Here is an 18,954-nt window from a genome sequence, read left to right as displayed (position 1 = left end):
GCTACAGCTTCTCAGCCCCACAGCAGAACTGTTGCTTGGGAGGAGCTGTAATTTGGCTATAAGTAGTTTAAGGGTAGCTCAGCTTAGCAGCAGCATGAGGATCCAGGCAAAACAATAACAGAAAAAGCGACTTAGCCATATAACATTGACCTCTACAGGGTTAAATGAGGTGTAGTCAGGGAAGAACACCAGCATGGAAATATGAAACAGCATTCAGAAAAAGAAGAAATAGGTAAAACTGTATTGCACAATAGAAGGATCTTCTGACATATTTCTTCCCTTTACAGGTTCACAGCAGCTAGGGTGGAAAGAGCTGGTTTTAAGCCAGGAAACACAATTCTTTAAATAAATTATTAGCCAATATAGGAAGCAAACAGAATTGAGACCTGCACAAAATACTGGAAGCCCTAAATCCATTTCAGTCCAACTCCTGGCAAAAGCTCAAGCTCACAGCAAGTGGTTAGTAGCTTGGGTGGACAGGTAACGGGGAATTTATTAGAGAAGCTGCATTTGAACAATGCCAATTACAGTATTGACAATTACTTTTCTCCAAAGCTAAATAGTATCCCTATGTTGCAGAAGTTACTGAGCAGAAGGAATGCTTCTCTCAGACTAGAGTCACCAGAAGCCCTGTTTTTAAAGGGACAGTCCCCTATCTAAGCCCCCTTGCAGGTGTGTCTACTTTTTCTTAAAAATAGGCAAAGTGCCTTGTATTCTCATCTTCACCACCCATCCGTACTGGAGGGTCCTGCTACTGATCAGTTCTCTGCTCACCAGCTACCAGTGGTGAGTTACAGGGGGGTCCAGCAGCCAGAGCTGGGGGTTACTGTGCAAAATTGGTGGTGGTGCCAAGTTTCAGAATACAGGGCCATCTGCTCGTTTAAGCATACCATTAGCTGCCCTTCCATATGGTGCCAGCAGGAGGGGACAAACTGCTTACAGCCAGTGTGGGGAGGGAGAGGTGAGCTCTGCAAAAACTTGGGCCAGGTCATTCCTCCCTTATTCTCTCCTGCGACTGGATGCACACCCCATCCCTTCCCTCTTAGCTGGCTACGTTCTGATGTGAGCTCTGGCAGAAATCTGGGGAGAGGCGCATGTGACCCTGCATGCTCCCCTCCCCTCCCCCCCAAATGTGCTGTCTCAGGAATATGTAGTGCCAGTAATCAGGAGAGGTGGGTCTAAACCAGGGGCCTACCTGGCATGCAGAGTGGAGATGAGGTGAGGTTGGTTAGTCATCCCTCCTGTGCACGTGGGAGTGTGTGTGTGCCACCACTCCCCATGTGAGCCCTAAAGCTTTAACACAGCGTTTCCCAAACTATGGGCCATGGCCTGGTACCGGGCCGTGAGAAAAAAATACCGGGCCTCAGCGTGGCTGCCGGGAGGGGAGCAGAGCAGGGCAGGCTGGGAGGAGGTGTGTGTGTGTGTGGGGGGGGGGAACTGGCCCTGGGAAGCAGGGTTGGGGGCAGCAGGGCTGTCCCGTGGAGATGGGGGGAAGCGGGTGGGTGGGTGGCAGAAGCAGGGTTGGGGGCAGCGGGGCTGTCCCGTGGAGATGGGGGGAAGCGGGTGGGTGGGTGGCAGAAGCAGGGTTGGGGGCAGCGGGGCTGTCCCGTGGAGATGGGGGGAAGCGGGTGGGTGGGTGGCAGAAGCAGGGTTGGGGGCAGCGGGGCTGTCCCGTGGAGATGGGGGGAAGCAGGTGGGTGGGTGGCAGAAGCAGGGTTGGGGGCAGCGGGGCTGTCCTGTGGAGATGGGGGGAAGCGGGTGGGTGGGTGGCAGAAGCAGGGTTGGGGGCAGCGGGGCTGTCCCGTGGAGATGGGGGAAAGTGGGTGGGTGGGTGGCAGAAGCAGGGTTGGGGGCAGCAGGGCTGTCCAGTGGAGATCAGGGAGGGCAGGCGGCAGAACCAGGGCTGGCCAAGGGGCGGGGGGGCTGGCCAGGGGAGATCAGGAGGAGGAGGACGGAAGAACCAGTTGCCGGAAGCAGGGCAGGACGGGAGCAGCGGAGCTGGTGGGGGGGTTGTTGGGGGAGCGGGGCTGACTGGGGGAGATTGGTGAGGTGTGGGGGGAACCAGCCGCTGTAAGCAAGGCTGGAAGGGTGCAGCAAGGCTGAACTGGGGACATCGGGAGGAGAAGGGGGGGGGAGCGGGACTGACCCGGGCACATGCAGACCCTGCAGACCCTGGCAGATGAGTGAGTCTGGCCGGGGATTCCATTTTGTGTTCCCCTCCTCTCCCCCGCACATACCCTCCCTCGAGTCATTGCAAACTGCCTGGCTAGTAGACACACTCAGGCAGCGTGAGCACATCTACCAGGCAGGCAGTTTCTACCTAAGGACTGATCCACCTAATTATAATAAAACTTAGCTCATGAATGGATTTACTGGTCCCCGTGTCAAAAAGTTTGGGAACCCCTGCTTTAACAAAGGAAGGTCAACAGAAAGAATCCAGCTATGCAATATTGCTTTTTAAACACAGATTCAGGGTACGTGTAGACTGCGAGGATCTATTGGAAAAAGATACGCAAAATGCGCTCCATCTCGACTGGGCCAAATTTTGAAAAAAAAACCCTCTTACGAAAGCTCCCTTCTTCCTCGTGGAACGAGGAATACAGGGGCTTCCAAAAGAGCGTTTTTGCTCTTCTGCAAAAAAAAGGGGAAGAGCAAACACGTTCCCTGGACACAGCAGAGTTTTTTCAGGATGCCTCCAGTATCCCGATATACCCCCCTCCCAACCAACACACACAGTCTAGCCGTACCCTCAGTCAGCTTCATGTTAATTTGAATGTTTGCACTGCACACTTCTGAGTTATTGCCATTGGACTCACTTGAACATGAATTATTTTATCAAATGTCCCTTATCCAGTATATGGAAATATGGTCACCCTATATCAGACAGAATTACAGAGCTGCAGGGTAGATGCCTCAGCATTTTTGAAAATCACATCTTCAGAGATTGATTTTTTAAAGGTCTCTTGTGTATTCCTCAGCCTCTTTACTAGCAACACTTCAAAAGCTTAAAACAAAATCAACCTTTAAGATCTAATTTGCTTTTCACTGTTTTTATGATTTCATTTTTTGCACTGCAACGGCACCAAGGAACTCCACCCATGAACAAACACAGAAAAAAAGAAAGGGGGGCATCACTGTTTATTCTGTTCCCTCCTGTATTTCATTAAGCCTGAGAAGTGAAAATATGCCAGTCAGTTTCACATCTCTTTATATTTGTTATGTGGCATACAAGACAAACAGCAAAATAAGGTCCCCACATTGAAGTGCTTTCTAAAATCTCTTTCAGGTTGCCATGCTCTGCAGTAGTCCCCAGTGTGGTCCCCGCGGGCGCCATGGCACCCCCCGGGCCATTTCTGTGTGCTCACTGAGTGTTCGGGGCCGGCCCCGCCCCTAGGCGTGTGGTGCATGGACGGTGCCAGCCCCTGGGTGCATGGGCGGCGCTGGCCCCGGGTGCACAGCACATGGTTGGTGCCGGCCCTGGGCGTGTGGCGGTTAGGCGGCCCCACCCCTGGGTGCACAGTTCGAGGTCTGTGCCGGCCCCGGGTATGCAGCATAGGAGCAGCGCCGGCCCCAGGCACGCAGCACATGGGCAGCCCCACCACTGGGAGCGTGGCGCATGGGCACTGCTGGCTCCTGGGTGCATGGCACAGGCGCCGGCACCGGGCACGCAGTGCATGGGCAGCGGCGGTCCCGCCCCTGGGTGCACGAGACATGGGCTGTTCCGGCCCCGGGAGCGCTGCGTATGTGCGGCTCCAACTCTGGGCGTGCCGCACAGTTGTGGCACCAGCCCCAGGAGTGCGGCACATGGGTGGCACCAGCTCCAGGCACGCAGTGTATGGGTGGCCCGGCCCTCAGGTGCGTGTGCAGCCACGCCCCCGGGCGCATGTGTGGCCCTGCCCCCGGGTGCCCGGTGTGTGAGCGGCCCCACCCCCGGGGTGCCCGGCAGCCCCAAAAGGTTAGGGATCGCTGCTCTAGGGCAATGGTATATTATATGGGTTGCAAACAGGGGTTTTAAAAAGCTGTGTTTCTACTGGAAGTTTCAACTCAATAGAAAGACAGACATAGATTCTGTAAAAACCCGGTCTTATAGAGCCAAACAGGGGGAACAAATGTCACCTAATGAAGGTCCTTTAATTAATTAGGTGGCAAGGGGGTGGGAAGAGAAGAACAAATAATATAACCTGATCATGTACACAGAGATACAGAAATATACCAATCAAATTAGAGAGAGATTACAGGCATTTCTTTCTCTTACAAATTGCTCTTTCATATGCTGCGATGAAACACAAACTGAAGCATTATCACATTTTTGTATAATGAGGTTAGGCTAATGAATGTCAGCACAAGTTAAAAAGACTTTCACACTATAGCAAATTTGGAAATAAGCACCCTCCTACAAAATGCTATTTATGGAGCCACTACCTCTCCGTTTCTGATGCTATTTATGGTTTTAAAAACGAAGTACTTGCTATCTTCCAGTCAAGTTTCTCCTACCTACTCTCAGAGTCAGATTTAAAACATCTATTGCTATGGAAATTATTGTGATGTGATAGAATCAATATTTTGACTTCACCAGAATCAGGCAGAGGAAGATAAAGTCACAAGACAGAACCGCTATTATTTTTTTCAAAATGTATCATTATAGAACACAGTAAAAAAGAAAACACACATTATATTAAAAATGATGCTGACGAATCTCTCTAATGGTTGCCTGGGAAGTTAAAATAATTTTCTTCCAAATTAGCCAGTGGGCCAGTTCATACACACCAGAGTTGCAGTTATTGCAAGTACCATAAAAGAATATTTGAAACACTTTTGTTCAAACACATGTGCAAAAATCCAGTATTTATTTATAGAAAACAATAGCATTGTTTCATAATTTTCCATAGTTGAATCTCCTATTAGCACAAAGGTCACTTGATATCAAACCTGTCAGCAATATGAGACTGACTATTGTCTCTTGTGGTTTTGAGCCAGTGAAATATTGTGGGGATATATTCTGGAGGAAATGAAGGCAAATTATGACAAACAGCTTAGTTTTTAAATAGCAACAGTTTAAAGCTTGGGTTTGGAGTATTAGAGGCTGGATCTGGATTTGTGGTCATAGTGACACATTGATATATGCATGATCAATTCCATTTGCAGACTTTTTTACCAACATACGTTGAGGTATAAATTTATGATCCAATTCAACCTCTCTATAAATAGCCAGTTGAACTAGGAATTTTGAGATTTTTTTTATTGCCTTTTAAAAATATGATTGAAGAATTTCTAATCACAACACAGCACCAATGGGCACACATGTGGAAAGCAATAACCACACCATGTGTCCCAACTGATAGGTAATGTGGGGAGTGAGAGTAGAACCAGCAATGACCAAAAATAATCTCTGAGCCATTCTGACCCTAAAGGCTCCCCTTACATCTGACACTCAGAAGCAGAACCAGATGAATGTCTCCTGCTCCACTAAAGACAATTCTAGCATGCAGGGGAGGAAGGAAAGATCCTAATACGTTGCCCTCTCCTGAAAGGTTTATGGTGAAGAAAGTTCTCATACACTGCCTCCTTTTCACTGTTTCTGCAGAGGGACTGGGTGAAGAAATCAGGTACAATTTTGCCCTTAAGAGGGAAGAACAAAGGAAGTGCACAAATCCCCCTAAGTTACCTAATCTAATACTGGATGTTTTAGCATTCCTTACAAAGCCAATATTGCCTGTCAGGAATATATACCCTCTCTGGAGCTATTGTACTACTATCATTCTGAGAGGGTGCATCTACATAGCAGCATTATTTTGGAATAACGGACATTTGAAATAACAGATGGCTTATTTCGATATCTGTAAACCTCACTGCTGATATTTCAAAATAGCTCCTCCCCAGTGCCATTCAAAGTAATTACTCCCTAGTGCTTCCTGGGGTTCTAAATTAAGGTAGAGCATCCACATTAGGGGAACCTGCCTCGGACTAATTTCTAGGCTTCCCTTTAGTGTAGATGCATTATTTTGAAATAAGCTATTTTGGAATATGTCTTCTAGAATAGCTTATTCTGAAACAAGTGTGCAGTATAGACGAACCCAGAGGGAGATCGTTACTTTTTTAAGTACTCTTCTTATGTAACTTTGTCTAAGAAAATGGCACTAGCATGGTTATATAAACTACAGGCAACAGGTTTGGAGTATTTCAGGAGAACATTGTTACTGGGGTGACTATAACATTGGATCTCTCTCTAACACCATGTTCCAAATAATTGTATAGTTTACCTTCAGTTCTCTCTGGTAGTTTCCCACTCTTACTTGTTCCAGAGTTGACCGTTTCAGAGGAGGTGCTCAGTTTGGTGTTGGGATCTCGCTTAGGTTTTGGTGGAGGTTGTTTACGAGAGCAGCTACTGCTTTCATCATCGGTACCCCCAACAGAATGAAGAGACTGGGATCTCACAGCAAAGCCACTAGAGCAAGGATGCGGCAGTCTGTCCTGAGGAGCAGGCATTGTCATAAATCCCATGCGGAAATGTTTGCCCACATAGCTTCCTTCATTTCCTCTTCCGACTTCTCCACCTATGCTGTAAGAGAAAAGACATGCACATACAGATGAGGAATTTATCTGTGTCTGACCAGCATCTAGAAATGGGGCCTATGGACATTATTATTTAATAATTGACATTATCATAAAGGCTTATGTATCGAAAAGTATCAGTGACATATTTCCATGCAATGAAGGGGATCTTTTTCTGTGCACATAATTAACTTAATCAGAACCAATGAAATAAAAACAGATTGACAGTGTAGTAACAATGGAATAAATCCACAGTAATACCAAAGAGGAATCTTGATCTAAAATCATATAAATGGGTCTAGCTTTAGGAATTAAAGGAGACAGATTTCAGATGGTCAACAAAAGGCGATAAAAATTAAGAATTTTATTTATTTGTTTTCCTTTTTAAATTTGAAACATTTTAACTAGCTCTGTAGTTGGTCCAAAATTGTGTGTATGAAGAGGAAATTTTGGAAAACTTAAATTTTTCTTCTTACTAATTTTTCAGAATTTTGAAACGTGATTTTTTTTCTTCTAACATTACAAAAATACTGTTCTCCAGCTTTAAGAGAAATGGACCTATATTGGCAATGACAAGATGGAGAAAGCACAGGTCCTTAAAAACTCCCTTTGGTATTCTACAGGCCTTCCAGTTTCACAATTCCTTCTTCCTGTCCAAACTTGTTAGTATAGTATGGCTGATTTGGGCCAGATCTTCTCTTCCCTTCGGGGACTTACCTACCCATTGGCTTTATTTTATAATCATGCTTTACTGAGTCCACATATCGTACATCAGTGTGAAATATCACAAGCTGTTTAAATCTTTTTTTTTTATTTTCCTTATCACTCTTCAGCAAAATGCAAGTTTTTTCTCTTCAGCAAGGCTAAAAATCAAATGAAACCAAATCATTCATAGGTATTGTAAGCCAACATAGAAAAGTCTTCAGAAGTAAGTGTCAGGTAAAATCTTCAAATCATCACAGCATTAGAATACAAGAATAAAACTTCTATTCTGACTTTTACCAAACTTTGCAGGAAACAGCCACCCATGGGATGAGATGCAGTAAGCAAATGCTCAGAAAGAATCCTGTGCCTCTCTCTGAAGTATTTAGAGAGTGAACTTCAAAAATTAGTGACAATAGGATATCAACCTAAACACTTTCTGTTACAGATACCTGAAGACTATACAAAACTGTAAGCGCTTTGAAGCAGGGATCTTTTTTCTTTCTGGGGTCAGACACTCCGAGGCTACGTCTACATTGGCCCCTTTTCCGGAAGGGGCATGTTAATTTCACGAGTCGTAATAGGGAAATCCGCGGGGGATTTAAATATCCCCCGTGGCATTTAAATAAAAATGTCCGCCGCTTTTTTCCGGCTTTTAGAAAAGCCGGAAAAGAGCGTCTACACTGGCCCCGATCCTCCGGAAAAGATCCTCCGGAAAATCCCCCACGGATTTCCCTATTACGACTCGTGAAATTAACATGCCCCTTCCGGAAAAGGGGCCAATGTAGACGAGCCCTCCAAGCATAGTGGCTTTTGTCCAGGGCTCCCAGTGCTATGATAGTACAAGTAATAAACAACAATAAAATGATAAAACATTTAAAAATGCTCATGTTTTTTATGGTAACAAGCAATTAACTTCTAATATTGTATTCTAAGAGAACAACATCTGGCAATCCATTAGTGCGTTTTACCAGCCTGTATCTATATCGAGTATTTGATATATTGTTGTGTGCTTGAAACTTGGAAAGCAGTATTTGACTCAGCTCAGGTTTTATAGAAGTATAACAAGAACCTACCCACAGGGCAAATCCCAAACATCAGACATTAGAGGTGTTTTTGTTTTTTTTTGTTGGTGGTGGGTTTTTTTGAAGAAGATAGAAAATTGGTCATGCAAAAAAGAGTATTACTTTAAAAACATAGCACCATGTATTGATCTGTATTTTTTAAGTACTCATCTATGACTGTAGACATATATACATCTAAGAAAATAAAAATCATGGGATCTAATCCTTTTGGAGTAAAAAAAAATGCAAGGGAAAAAATGCTCCAAAATAACTCTCATAGGTTATGTCTACACTGCAGTTATTTCAGAATAAGCTATTCTGGAATAGTTAGTCCAAAATAGCTTATTTTGAAATAGCAACTCTACACTGCTGGGAAGCCTCAAAATTAGTCCGAGGCAGGGTTCCCTAATGTAGACATGCTATCTCAATTTAGAGCCCCAGGAGAAATAATTTAGCCCCTCACCAGGGCCATTCTATTTCAAAATGTCAGAAGTGGAGCATCTACACACACCTTATTTCAAAATTCCTATTTCAGAATAGGCATCATTCTCTGTAGAATGAGGTTTACAGAACTCGGAATAAGCCATCCGTTTTTTCAAAATTATTTTGAAATAATGGAATTGCTGTGTAGACGCTCACATGGTTACGTCGGAATAATGTCTATTATTCCAAAATTACTTTGCTGTGTAGACACACCCATTACAGAGAAATGTAAACTCCACCTTACTATCCCATCAAATCCACAAGAATCTGTAATGTGAACAGCAATTAGGTGGTGAAGTAAAAGTGAGGAAGATGAGTAGATAATGGGGATGCAGTCCAGACTCTGAGAAGACAAAATAATCTAGAACAATTTTGTATGAGGAGAGAAACTGTGCTGATTTAGATTGAGAAACAATTCTGCATACACAGTATTGTTCCTGCAGTGCTTGTCTGTCCTAGAATGCTGTTCTAATTGATGCTTATGTTTTGGGAATGAAAACACACAGTGTATTTCCGTTAATGCAGCAACCCAGTAAAATGAATGGGATTATATCTGTAATCTATATCTGAACCATTTAGACAGCTATACCCCACATTCAGGTACATCAGAACCACATGTCCTTTATCCCAATTCATACAAACTTACACTCAAAACTTACTATCAGTGGGTAAAATGTTTAACTTTCTTCCACTTTAGTATCTTGTTTGAAGTGACCCTTCACTGGGATAGTACTGAGCAAGGGATCTGGCTATGAATATACTTCCCTTTCCAAAAGCTAGGGCCATATTTCCACAGCTCACTTGGGATATGTCTACACTGCACAGCTATAACTACCCTGCGTCTACACAGCCTCCCATTATTTCAAAATAACGGGGACACTATTTCACTATCCTGGTAAACCTTGTTGCACGAGGGTTAAGGGATGGCTCGAAATAGCGCATTATTTTAAATTTTGGCACTGTGTAGATGCACCAAATTTCAAATTTCAAAATAGATTTGAAATAAGATACACCATTTGCGTAGTGCAAATTGTGCATCTTATTTCAAGTTTAGGGTGCTGTGTGGACACATCCTCAAGGAATGAGCAAGCTCTGTGCATCACATTATGCTGCCCTCCCTCTCGTTGATCACTAGTGAACCATACGAACCCATCTTGTCTAAATTACATACTTGAGATGATTTGCTACAGCTTATATCAAATACACACTGGGTAAAAGAAGAGATAACAGCACTCTGATGATGTTATGCTCCAAAAGCAGCAATCCATCACATGACCGCAGAGGGACTTTCTATTGGGTCAGAGTTCTATTTCCATGTATGTTCTCATTTCTAATCCCCAGCCACTAAAAGACAAGTCCATTACAAAAGTCTAGAAAATGAATATGTCTGATATACTCCATCCATTAGAGGTAGTGGTGCCCATATACATAAACTAGTACATGTTTACAACCAACTTACTATTCACTCATAGCTGGTGTCAATTCCAGAGGGATTTTCAAGCAAAAACAATAAAAAAGGTAGAACTCAAATATTTCCTCTACAATTTGAAGATTAATAATTAAAAACTACAAACCAACCCACTAAATGGTGACTAACTGAAATGATCAACTACACTTCTGCTAATCTTTCTGTATATTGTTCTGAAAATATAATCTCTGATTCTCCACCACAAAAATGCCTGTTAATATATTTAAATGGTAATCCTTTTTAAATAATGTGAAGGATGCAGGTAGGCAATTCATTTTAATTCATATATTATACATACAGGTTAAACCTCTCTCGTCTGGCACCCTTGGGATCTGACTGGTACTGAACCAGAGAAAGTCAATATTTTCTAGAAACATTACCAAGATTTCTCTGCTTACTGGGCTTCTGGAAGACATTTAGGGGTAAATTAGAGCTAAAAACCAGCATAGAACACTGAGAGCCACAAAAAACTTGGCCACACCCATGATAAATGAACATCTGGCTAATTAAAATCATGCTGGACCACAGATGTTGCCAGACCAGAGGATGCCGGACTAGAGAGGTTCAACCTGTGTGAGTGTGTGTGTCTATACACACACACACACACACACACACACACACACACACAAATTGTATGTATATAATGCTCTGAATAGAATAGACTAATCAGAATTAATTATTTCACTTCTATGTAGAGATATTTAGATTGTGTACCATAAGCCAAATTCTGTCCTCAGAAATTCATGCAGACAACTTCCACTGTGGGGGTGGTTTTCCCTTTGGCTTAGAAAATGTATGACCTGGACAAATGCATGTGGATTTTATCATGCCTTTGAATGGTTTTACACACCCTGATAAAAAAAAATCTGTTCCCTCTAAATTCTCAAATCTTTGTTATATGCCAAATTTAGTTCTAAATTATCCACAAGCCATCATAGGCTGACATTCCAACAGAGTTTGATTTGTCTTGGGCTTTTTCCATGTTTAAAAGCTGTGGTGTTCCGATAATACAATAAATCATAGAAAGCTTCCAATTTGACAGAGAAGTGGTCATTTGGAGGTCACTTTAAAATATCTAGCAATCAGCACCTACTCTTGAGAGATGTGCTTACTACTGGTTATATGCACACTCAAGCGGGTGCAAGTATACACCCATGGCTAAGAGTATGCCAGTACCATAAATTACATTGACATATTAACCTACCCAACCACCTGCCAGGGAATGGTGATCTTTAAATTGGCTCAAAGTGCAGCAATGCAATTAACTACATGCTAGTTACATAGTAAATTTTATCTCTACTATATTTGCCCTGCAACAGTTTTCAAGATACTGACTGCTAAAGATTTCCAGATCATTACCTATATCTTTACTTATAATCACACAGAAATCTGTTTACCTATAACACAGAAGTATGAACACAAATATCTAGTACAAATTTGATGTGTCCTGACCAAATAGCCAAAGGACATTTCTTCATTTTGTGTTTAATTCTTACACATGAACACTAGTAAACCACCACAATAGCAGACACACAAGGCCAAATTAATCCCTGGTGTTCCTTGAAGGACAAAATAAGCCTACAGTTTCTACCGAAGCTACCTCCTAAATTGAAGATGTGACAAGAATGCTAGTGAAAGACTGGCCTGATCCTGTTCCCCATTACATGATATGCTTACAAAAAGTTAATACCCTTCACACACTCTCAATACTATTGTTAGTTGCATAACAAAGTGCAGTTTAGTACCATGCCTCACACTTTTCTCCCTTTCCTTAGAGGTAGGGAGTCAAATCTTGATCTGAGGTACATAAGCTAAAATCTAGAATAACTCAATCCAAGTGAACAGAGACACTCCAGATTTATACCAGCATACATGAAATCAGAATGATCTGGACCTGCTATTTACTTTCACCTTTTCCCCCACCCCCAAACAAACTCACAGAAGTTGTTGTATACCTGAGTCTACACATTATAATGCCCTGTGCTACCAGTGTTACATCGCTGAGCCAGAGAAAATTAAAGGATTTATTTATGTATTCCTTCAACTTGTAAGTGGGAGCTGGCTGGAGCTAGACAGACCTGCTACAGCATAGCAGACTGAGAAAGATTTACATATATACTTTGCTGCATAAAGTACTACTAAGACAGCTACTAGAAATAATTGTTCAAATGATCTCACTTCATTACTGTGCTCTCCATTGTGCTGGTAATAGGTTCTCTCTCATTTCAAAGTGGTATTATATGAGTTGCTGAAAATGTTATAGTTTATTAATATATATGGAAATGCAGATTTGGATTATTCCCTTGAGAAATTTTAATGTGAACTGGTTAGATTCAATAGCTCCTATGACGTAGAAAAAAGTACCTAAGTAACGTTAAAAAACAAAACAAAAATAAACTACATTGGTCAGCAAAGAACTAAATGTAAGGGGTAAATTGCACAGTGATAACCTTGAATTTTGTCAAGCACTCATGTTATAGACAGAGTAAAGGGTCGGCTCCTAAAGCTGGAGATGCACTGTGGGACATTGATACAACATACAGTGGCTAAATATGTAACGCGAGCTTCCTGTAGCTCACCAGGCCGTACGCCTTTTGGGCTATTGCCAGAACATTAACCACCTCCTTTGATTAATTAGGGGTAAACAGAACTTCCTGCCTCCTCTTCTCTCACCTAGAGATGGCTACAATTGGATACTTATAGAATACAAGATTTATGAAGAAGAAAATTAGAATACTTCAACTACACTATCTAGCACAGTCATCATTCTTCATTCTTCAAGCTAGATTTTTTTTTAAAAAAATACTTAGGCTATAACCCTTTCCCCATTGAAGCCAATGCTAAGATCAGCTAGGTCTGTTTCATTAAATCAATTCCCTACAATTGCAGGGGCCTTGGGTGCAGGTATACCTTAGTCCTTTCTGTTGTCTCCTTGTGGCACAGAATAGTATAGTGTCCTGATGGGAAAAATACTTTGGTCTCCACTGTTTGTTGGGCTTGATGCAGTGTTGGTTGGGTGTTGCAATCCACAGGAAGTCAAATTAGTTGATTTGGCTTTTCCTTCTGGCCTTAAACACTCTGATATTAGAGTTTTACAATTGACTTGGTTGGGGCCATAATTTCACAGGGATTGAGGAACAACAGATGAACAAGGCTGATATGACCATGGGGAAAGAAGGGAACTCCTCTTCACAAGAACTCTGAACATGACTGAACTCAGAACTTGGTGGGCCAAGTTGTGGCCTTCAGATATGGGGTTGCCATCTCAACTGAGTCCTTCTTGACATCAGAATTGGACTAGGCCAGGTAAGAATTCATAAAACTGAAAAAACAGACTGATACTGCTAATAACAATTGTTTGCCCCCTCTAGGTTATATCCCTGGTATCCTGTCCAAATAAATACTCAGCTAATCATGTTATGCCTATTTAAATTCTACCCATGTATTATAATACAGTAGGTCTCAACCAAGGATACACATAACCCTGGAGTATGTAGAAGTCCTTCAGAGGTACATAAATTCATCTAGTTATTTGCCTACTTTTACAGCAGGCTACAGAGATGTCAGTACAAACTAAAATGTCATAAAATGACTTGTTTATACTGATCTATATATACTATACGCTGAAATGCAATGTTTATATTCCAATGGATTTATTTTACAAAGGTAAAAATGAGAACATATGCTATTTTTCAGTAATCGTATGCTGTGACGCTTTTGTATTTTTATGACTGATTTTGTAAATAAGTAGTTTTTAAGAGAAATGAATCTTGGGGACTGTGCAAGACAAATTGGATTCTTGAATGGGTTAAAGTAGTCTAGAAATGTGGAAAGCCACTGTTATAGTGTCAACTGAATATGGTAGTCTTCACTTTCTGACTCAAACGGATACAGAGTTTTTGAAAAGCTTCCACATTCTACCCTAGAACTAGCTGCATTTCCTTGGTGGGTGAAATTCTCTCTCTCTCTCTCTCTCTCTCTCTCTCTCTCTCTCTCTCTCTCTCTCTCTCTCTAATGGAGTTAATATTTAGGTGCTTGGAAAGATATTCCCATGAAAGGGGCAACTGATGGGCTTATTTTATTAAAAACAATAAAGAAAAGTGGTCAACATCATGAACAAATAATAAAAACCTACAGAGTTGAGGTTTTTTTTAAATTCCACTTTGCTTTACTAGTCAGTCATAATAAAAAGCTTCTTAACTCTGAAAGTTGGATACTCAAAGCAGCGAATTTATATTAATTAAGCAATAATGGCCAAGCAGAAATAGTGGCACTTGCTTAATATTTTAAGACTGCTTGCTAGACAGTGGAGTCTCTCTCTATCTTATTTTTTTATTCCCTATTGTGTATTACAAATAACGAGCTTAACGTTATTCTGTTCCTTTTTCTATGGAAATTACATTACTAGTTACTTGGGATGCATCTAGACAGCAGAGCTGTCTACACAGCTCTGAATTTGAAATAGATCACTCTTCCTCCGACTTTCATTACTACTCATACAATGAGGGTTATAGGAGTCAGAGTAAGCAGTCCTCCAGCTTGATAATATTTTGACATTATTTCAAAACAACTTCCTGCTGTATAGATGCGGACTAAATTATTTTGAAATAATGCTAGTAATTTTGAAATAATGCTGCTGTGTAGATATACTTACAGAAATGTAATTAAAATGCTATATAAACTAACACATTTATGTTATTACATATTTATTTTAGAAACATTAAATACCTTAGAATAACACCGTTCAGAGTAAAGCTGGAGGGATTCAGAATTATTGTGGCTGCTTACATCCCATGAAGTTCAAATACTATAGAGCCACATCTTGACTCCTGCGTACTGGTTCAGACTACAAATCTACTGGTTTCATGCCTGAGGCACAAGTGTTCTTTTAAATACTTCTTATCCATTGAGTGAGATCTATTTTTCTCCGTCTGTGCTCCCATGTCTGATATCTGAACACCTCTTTACAGGTTCTTGGCTACAAGGTGACATGGACTTGCAAGGTATTATTCTCACAGAATCTTTGCATGTATCTTTGTCATCCTCAAGTTGTACAGAGCTGTGCTCAACCTCTATAAAAAGAAGCTTTTTGTTCTGGAAAACCCAAAGGCAGTTATGGCAATGACAGTGTCTTCTGCTGAGGTATGAGGAAGGAGAAATACTTGATAGCAGTTATTGGCCTGATTAGTTTCCTGGGCTAGCTGGCAAAAATGCAGACTGTGGTAAGATCTATGTGAGTGGATATGTGTGGAGAAGTGCACCACAAATCACTGCAAAGCCGCAAAGCCTACTACCATAGAAGGCCTATAGACCCAGCTGATAGAACTTCCACAATAGGTCAGTCCAATCCAATGGGATACATTAATTCAAATGACATAACAAAAATGAGCTATGCTGAAAGGCAACAAAACGACCTCCTGCACACATCGTGCTAATATTTGACTCAAGAACTGTGCGTGCGTGCTGGCTATAGGCATTCTTTCGACTGAATAAATAGCAATTTATTACTCAAAGCAATTAGTATTGTCACAGTTAAGCAAACAGTAACTTTTTTTAGGATATTTTAACTCCTTGTTTACTCTTATACCAATTAATATGCAAATTATCTGTTCACGTCAAATGTACTGAAGATAAAGGACTGAAGTGGCTTTGAAATGTCTATTCCCAATTGGAATAAATTACATATGTATTTATTAGGATGACACATTCTACTTTGTATCTGGAAAGCCCTTTCAAGATTAGCATAAATTATATTTGTAAATTAGAACTTGTATTTTCAGTTTTTAGGCATGCCCTATTTTTATCATTCAGATATGGATTTCAACAGTTCATGAGGGGCAGAACAGTTCATTTCTCAGGATGGAAAGCAGGATCACAGCCAGGGATTCAGGGAACTGCAGACACCACCACTCTAATATAAAACTCTATTGTTTACATTGAGCTCCATCACGTTAGTCACACACGAACAGCAGGAGGTTTCCAAATTAAAAGGATTCCGCTTGTATTTTCTCAATTTAATTTAAATTGGATTTTCTTTTCAGTGACTCCATTCCCCATCTCACTATTCCCATTCCCCCCCATTTCTGCCCCATGCCACAGTCCAGTCATACCAACAGTCCAAATGGCTCATGCTGATCCCACATCAGTCTCTTACCAGGATACAGAAGATAAGAGAATTTCTAACATTGGTGCACAGACCTGAAGTGCGAGTAAAAAACCACAAAGGTAAACCCCAGTTCTGCTTGCTGTACTAGCCAGCAGGAGCAGCTGATGCAATGAGCAAGCAACACATACTTCCATGCAAATGAAATATTTAACTTCTGCGATATGCCTTCTCTTTAGTGGCAATAGATCAGATGCTGCTCCAGAGGTCAGGTCTCTAGTTGTATTCAGTACTGCTGAAAACCACTAGGGTTAGTTCCTTTGTTTACCAAGTCAAGACTAGAAACATAGGGTTTGATCCTACAAATATTACACAAGCAAGCTATCTCCCTTTCCCACATGTGTAGTCCTGCTGAAACCATGGAGATGATTCACAGCAGTTTCCTTTGCTTTGTGTTATTATCCATACCATCTGCAAGGGAAGACTCATCTTGCCCGGAGCTTTTTCTGATACATCCAGCAAAATCATTTCCCAGCAGAGGAGCATATAATTCTACTTGTTATTTCCTCATTAACATACAAAACATCCTCATTGACATACTCGGGTCTGAGCTCAGAACATGTGGTTCCAAACCCAGAAACCCAAGAGTTATGGTTTTTATGGAACAGTCTCACAATTCAGAGGAGTTTAACCTCAAGTCACAGGCTATTGCAATGTCCATATTGGATCAAATCCCTCATTGTCAGAACCTCCCAATGGGCAAATGTGGGATAATTTTGTTTCCAATCAGCATGTAGAACTGCGGTGGGAGGGCATTGTAGGTGACAAGAAATTATCAGAATTTAAATCCTAAGCATGAGGTTTAATGTGTACAAGCACCTTCCTTCCACAGATGCACAATGTTTGGGAGTGATCTCAGATTGCTGCTAGATCCATCTCTACTTACAATATCAATGCTGATTTCTTAGGTACCACACCCAGGTGCTGTTAGCTGGGATCACATTGCCAGAGGAATCCTAGCGGAATTATACATGTTGTTACTTTGAAAGTGTGAGAGCTATGGGCTTCCAGCAGATTATTTGTGTAGGAGGGAAGGACAGTCAGGGAGTCCCCCGCACTTCTCCAAGCCATGGGCCAGGCAGTTCCTTTTGCTTCCTGGCTGCAGAGCATCCTACAAATTGGTTCCAGAGCCATGTGTGTTTGGCAGGGGTCAGCAGCAAGGAGGGAGCTGGGGATGCTGAAGCCAGGATACAGCAGGGCAGCATGCGATCTGGAGTTGCTGAGAAACTGGGGCAGAGTTAGGCAGTGGGGCCACTCAGTTTTTCCCCTGCATTGGAAGCAGAAGCTAGAATCACTCCCTGTTACCCTGGAGCTCACCTATTTCCCCACCGCCCCCTATTTCCCCGCCAGCTCCCTCAACATCCTCTCGGAGCCTGCCACTCCAGCACTGCAGAGCCACCATCTTGGGGATTGAATTGGGAACTTTGGTCTTTACAGCTTAAACTGGAGGACCATCCTCTGCATTGAAATAGACTCATTAGTCTTGATGGGAAACACATAACACACACCCTGGACAATGGGTTATAAAAGAAGACTTTTTGGAGGACTAATCAAGACTGGTCACAGCAGGGTTGAATACATGGTGTAATATTCTTTCTCAAAGGGAAGACTTACTAGGCCCCTCCTCCGACCCTGGATACCAATTTTCATAATTAAAGCACTGAAAATCTAGCAATTTTAATTTAGAAAAGATACTTTAAAAATACAGACTTAAAATAGACCTATACTACATTATGTTTACAATAAATTTGATCTGAATAAAGGGATCATATAAAAATATGCAAAAACAATGAGAAGTTCTGTGGCACCTTATAGACTAATAGATTTATTGGAGCATAAGCTTTCATGGGCAAAGACCCACCTCGTCGACATGCATCTGACGAAGTGGGTCTTTGCCCATGAAAGCTTATGCTCCAATAAATGTGTTAGTCTATAAGGGTATGTCTACACTACCACCCTAGTTCGAACTAGGGTGGTTAATGTAGGCAACCGGAGTTGCAAATGAAGCCTGGGATTTGAATTTCCCGGGCTTCATTTGCATATTGCCGGGCGCCGCATTTTTAAATGTCCGCTAGTTCGGACTCCGTGCCCGCGGCTACACGCGGCTCGAACTAGGTAGTTCAGATTAGGCTTCCTATTCCGAACTACCGGTACACCTCGTTCCATGAGGAAGCCTAATCCGAACTACCTAGTTTGAGCCGCGTGTAGCCGCGGGCACGGAGTCCGAACTAGCGAACATTTAAAAATGGCAGCGCCCGGCAATTCAAATCCCGGGGAAATTCAAATCCCGGGCTTCATTTGCAACTCCGGTTGCCTACATTAACCACCCTAGTTCGAACTAGGGTGGTAGTGTAGACATACCCATAGATGCCATAGGACTTCTCATTGTTTTTGCAGATTCAGACTAACATGGCTACCCCTCTGATATATAAAAATATGTAGCTCTTCTAGGGACTGGGCAAAACTACCCACTCACCACTCCCCAGGAAATGTAATGTGGCCCTTCCGGGGGTGGAAAGAGA

At 42.1% G+C, this 18,954-nt stretch overlaps 1 protein-coding gene across 2 annotated transcripts in view; it reads right to left on the bottom strand.

Annotated features, from left to right (window-relative positions):
- The window catches only part of NYAP2 (neuronal tyrosine-phosphorylated phosphoinositide-3-kinase adaptor 2), a 230,593-nt gene that overhangs the window by 110,678 nt on the left and 100,961 nt on the right, over positions 1-18,954 (bottom strand). For both annotated transcript variants that reach the window (XM_075937582.1, XM_006119903.4), the window contains one exon: positions 6,261-6,559. In XM_075937582.1, coding sequence (XP_075793697.1) covers positions 6,261-6,559 — 299 coding nt within the window. The remainder of the gene's footprint in view (positions 1-6,260; positions 6,560-18,954) is intronic.

The sequence above is a fragment of the Pelodiscus sinensis genome, chromosome 10 (assembly GCF_049634645.1).
Source record: "Pelodiscus sinensis isolate JC-2024 chromosome 10, ASM4963464v1, whole genome shotgun sequence".
In the NCBI taxonomy this organism is placed as follows: domain Eukaryota; kingdom Metazoa; phylum Chordata; order Testudines; family Trionychidae; genus Pelodiscus; species Pelodiscus sinensis.
The sequence above is the reverse complement of the archived record's forward strand: the minus strand, read 5'-3'. Positions and strand labels throughout refer to the sequence as shown.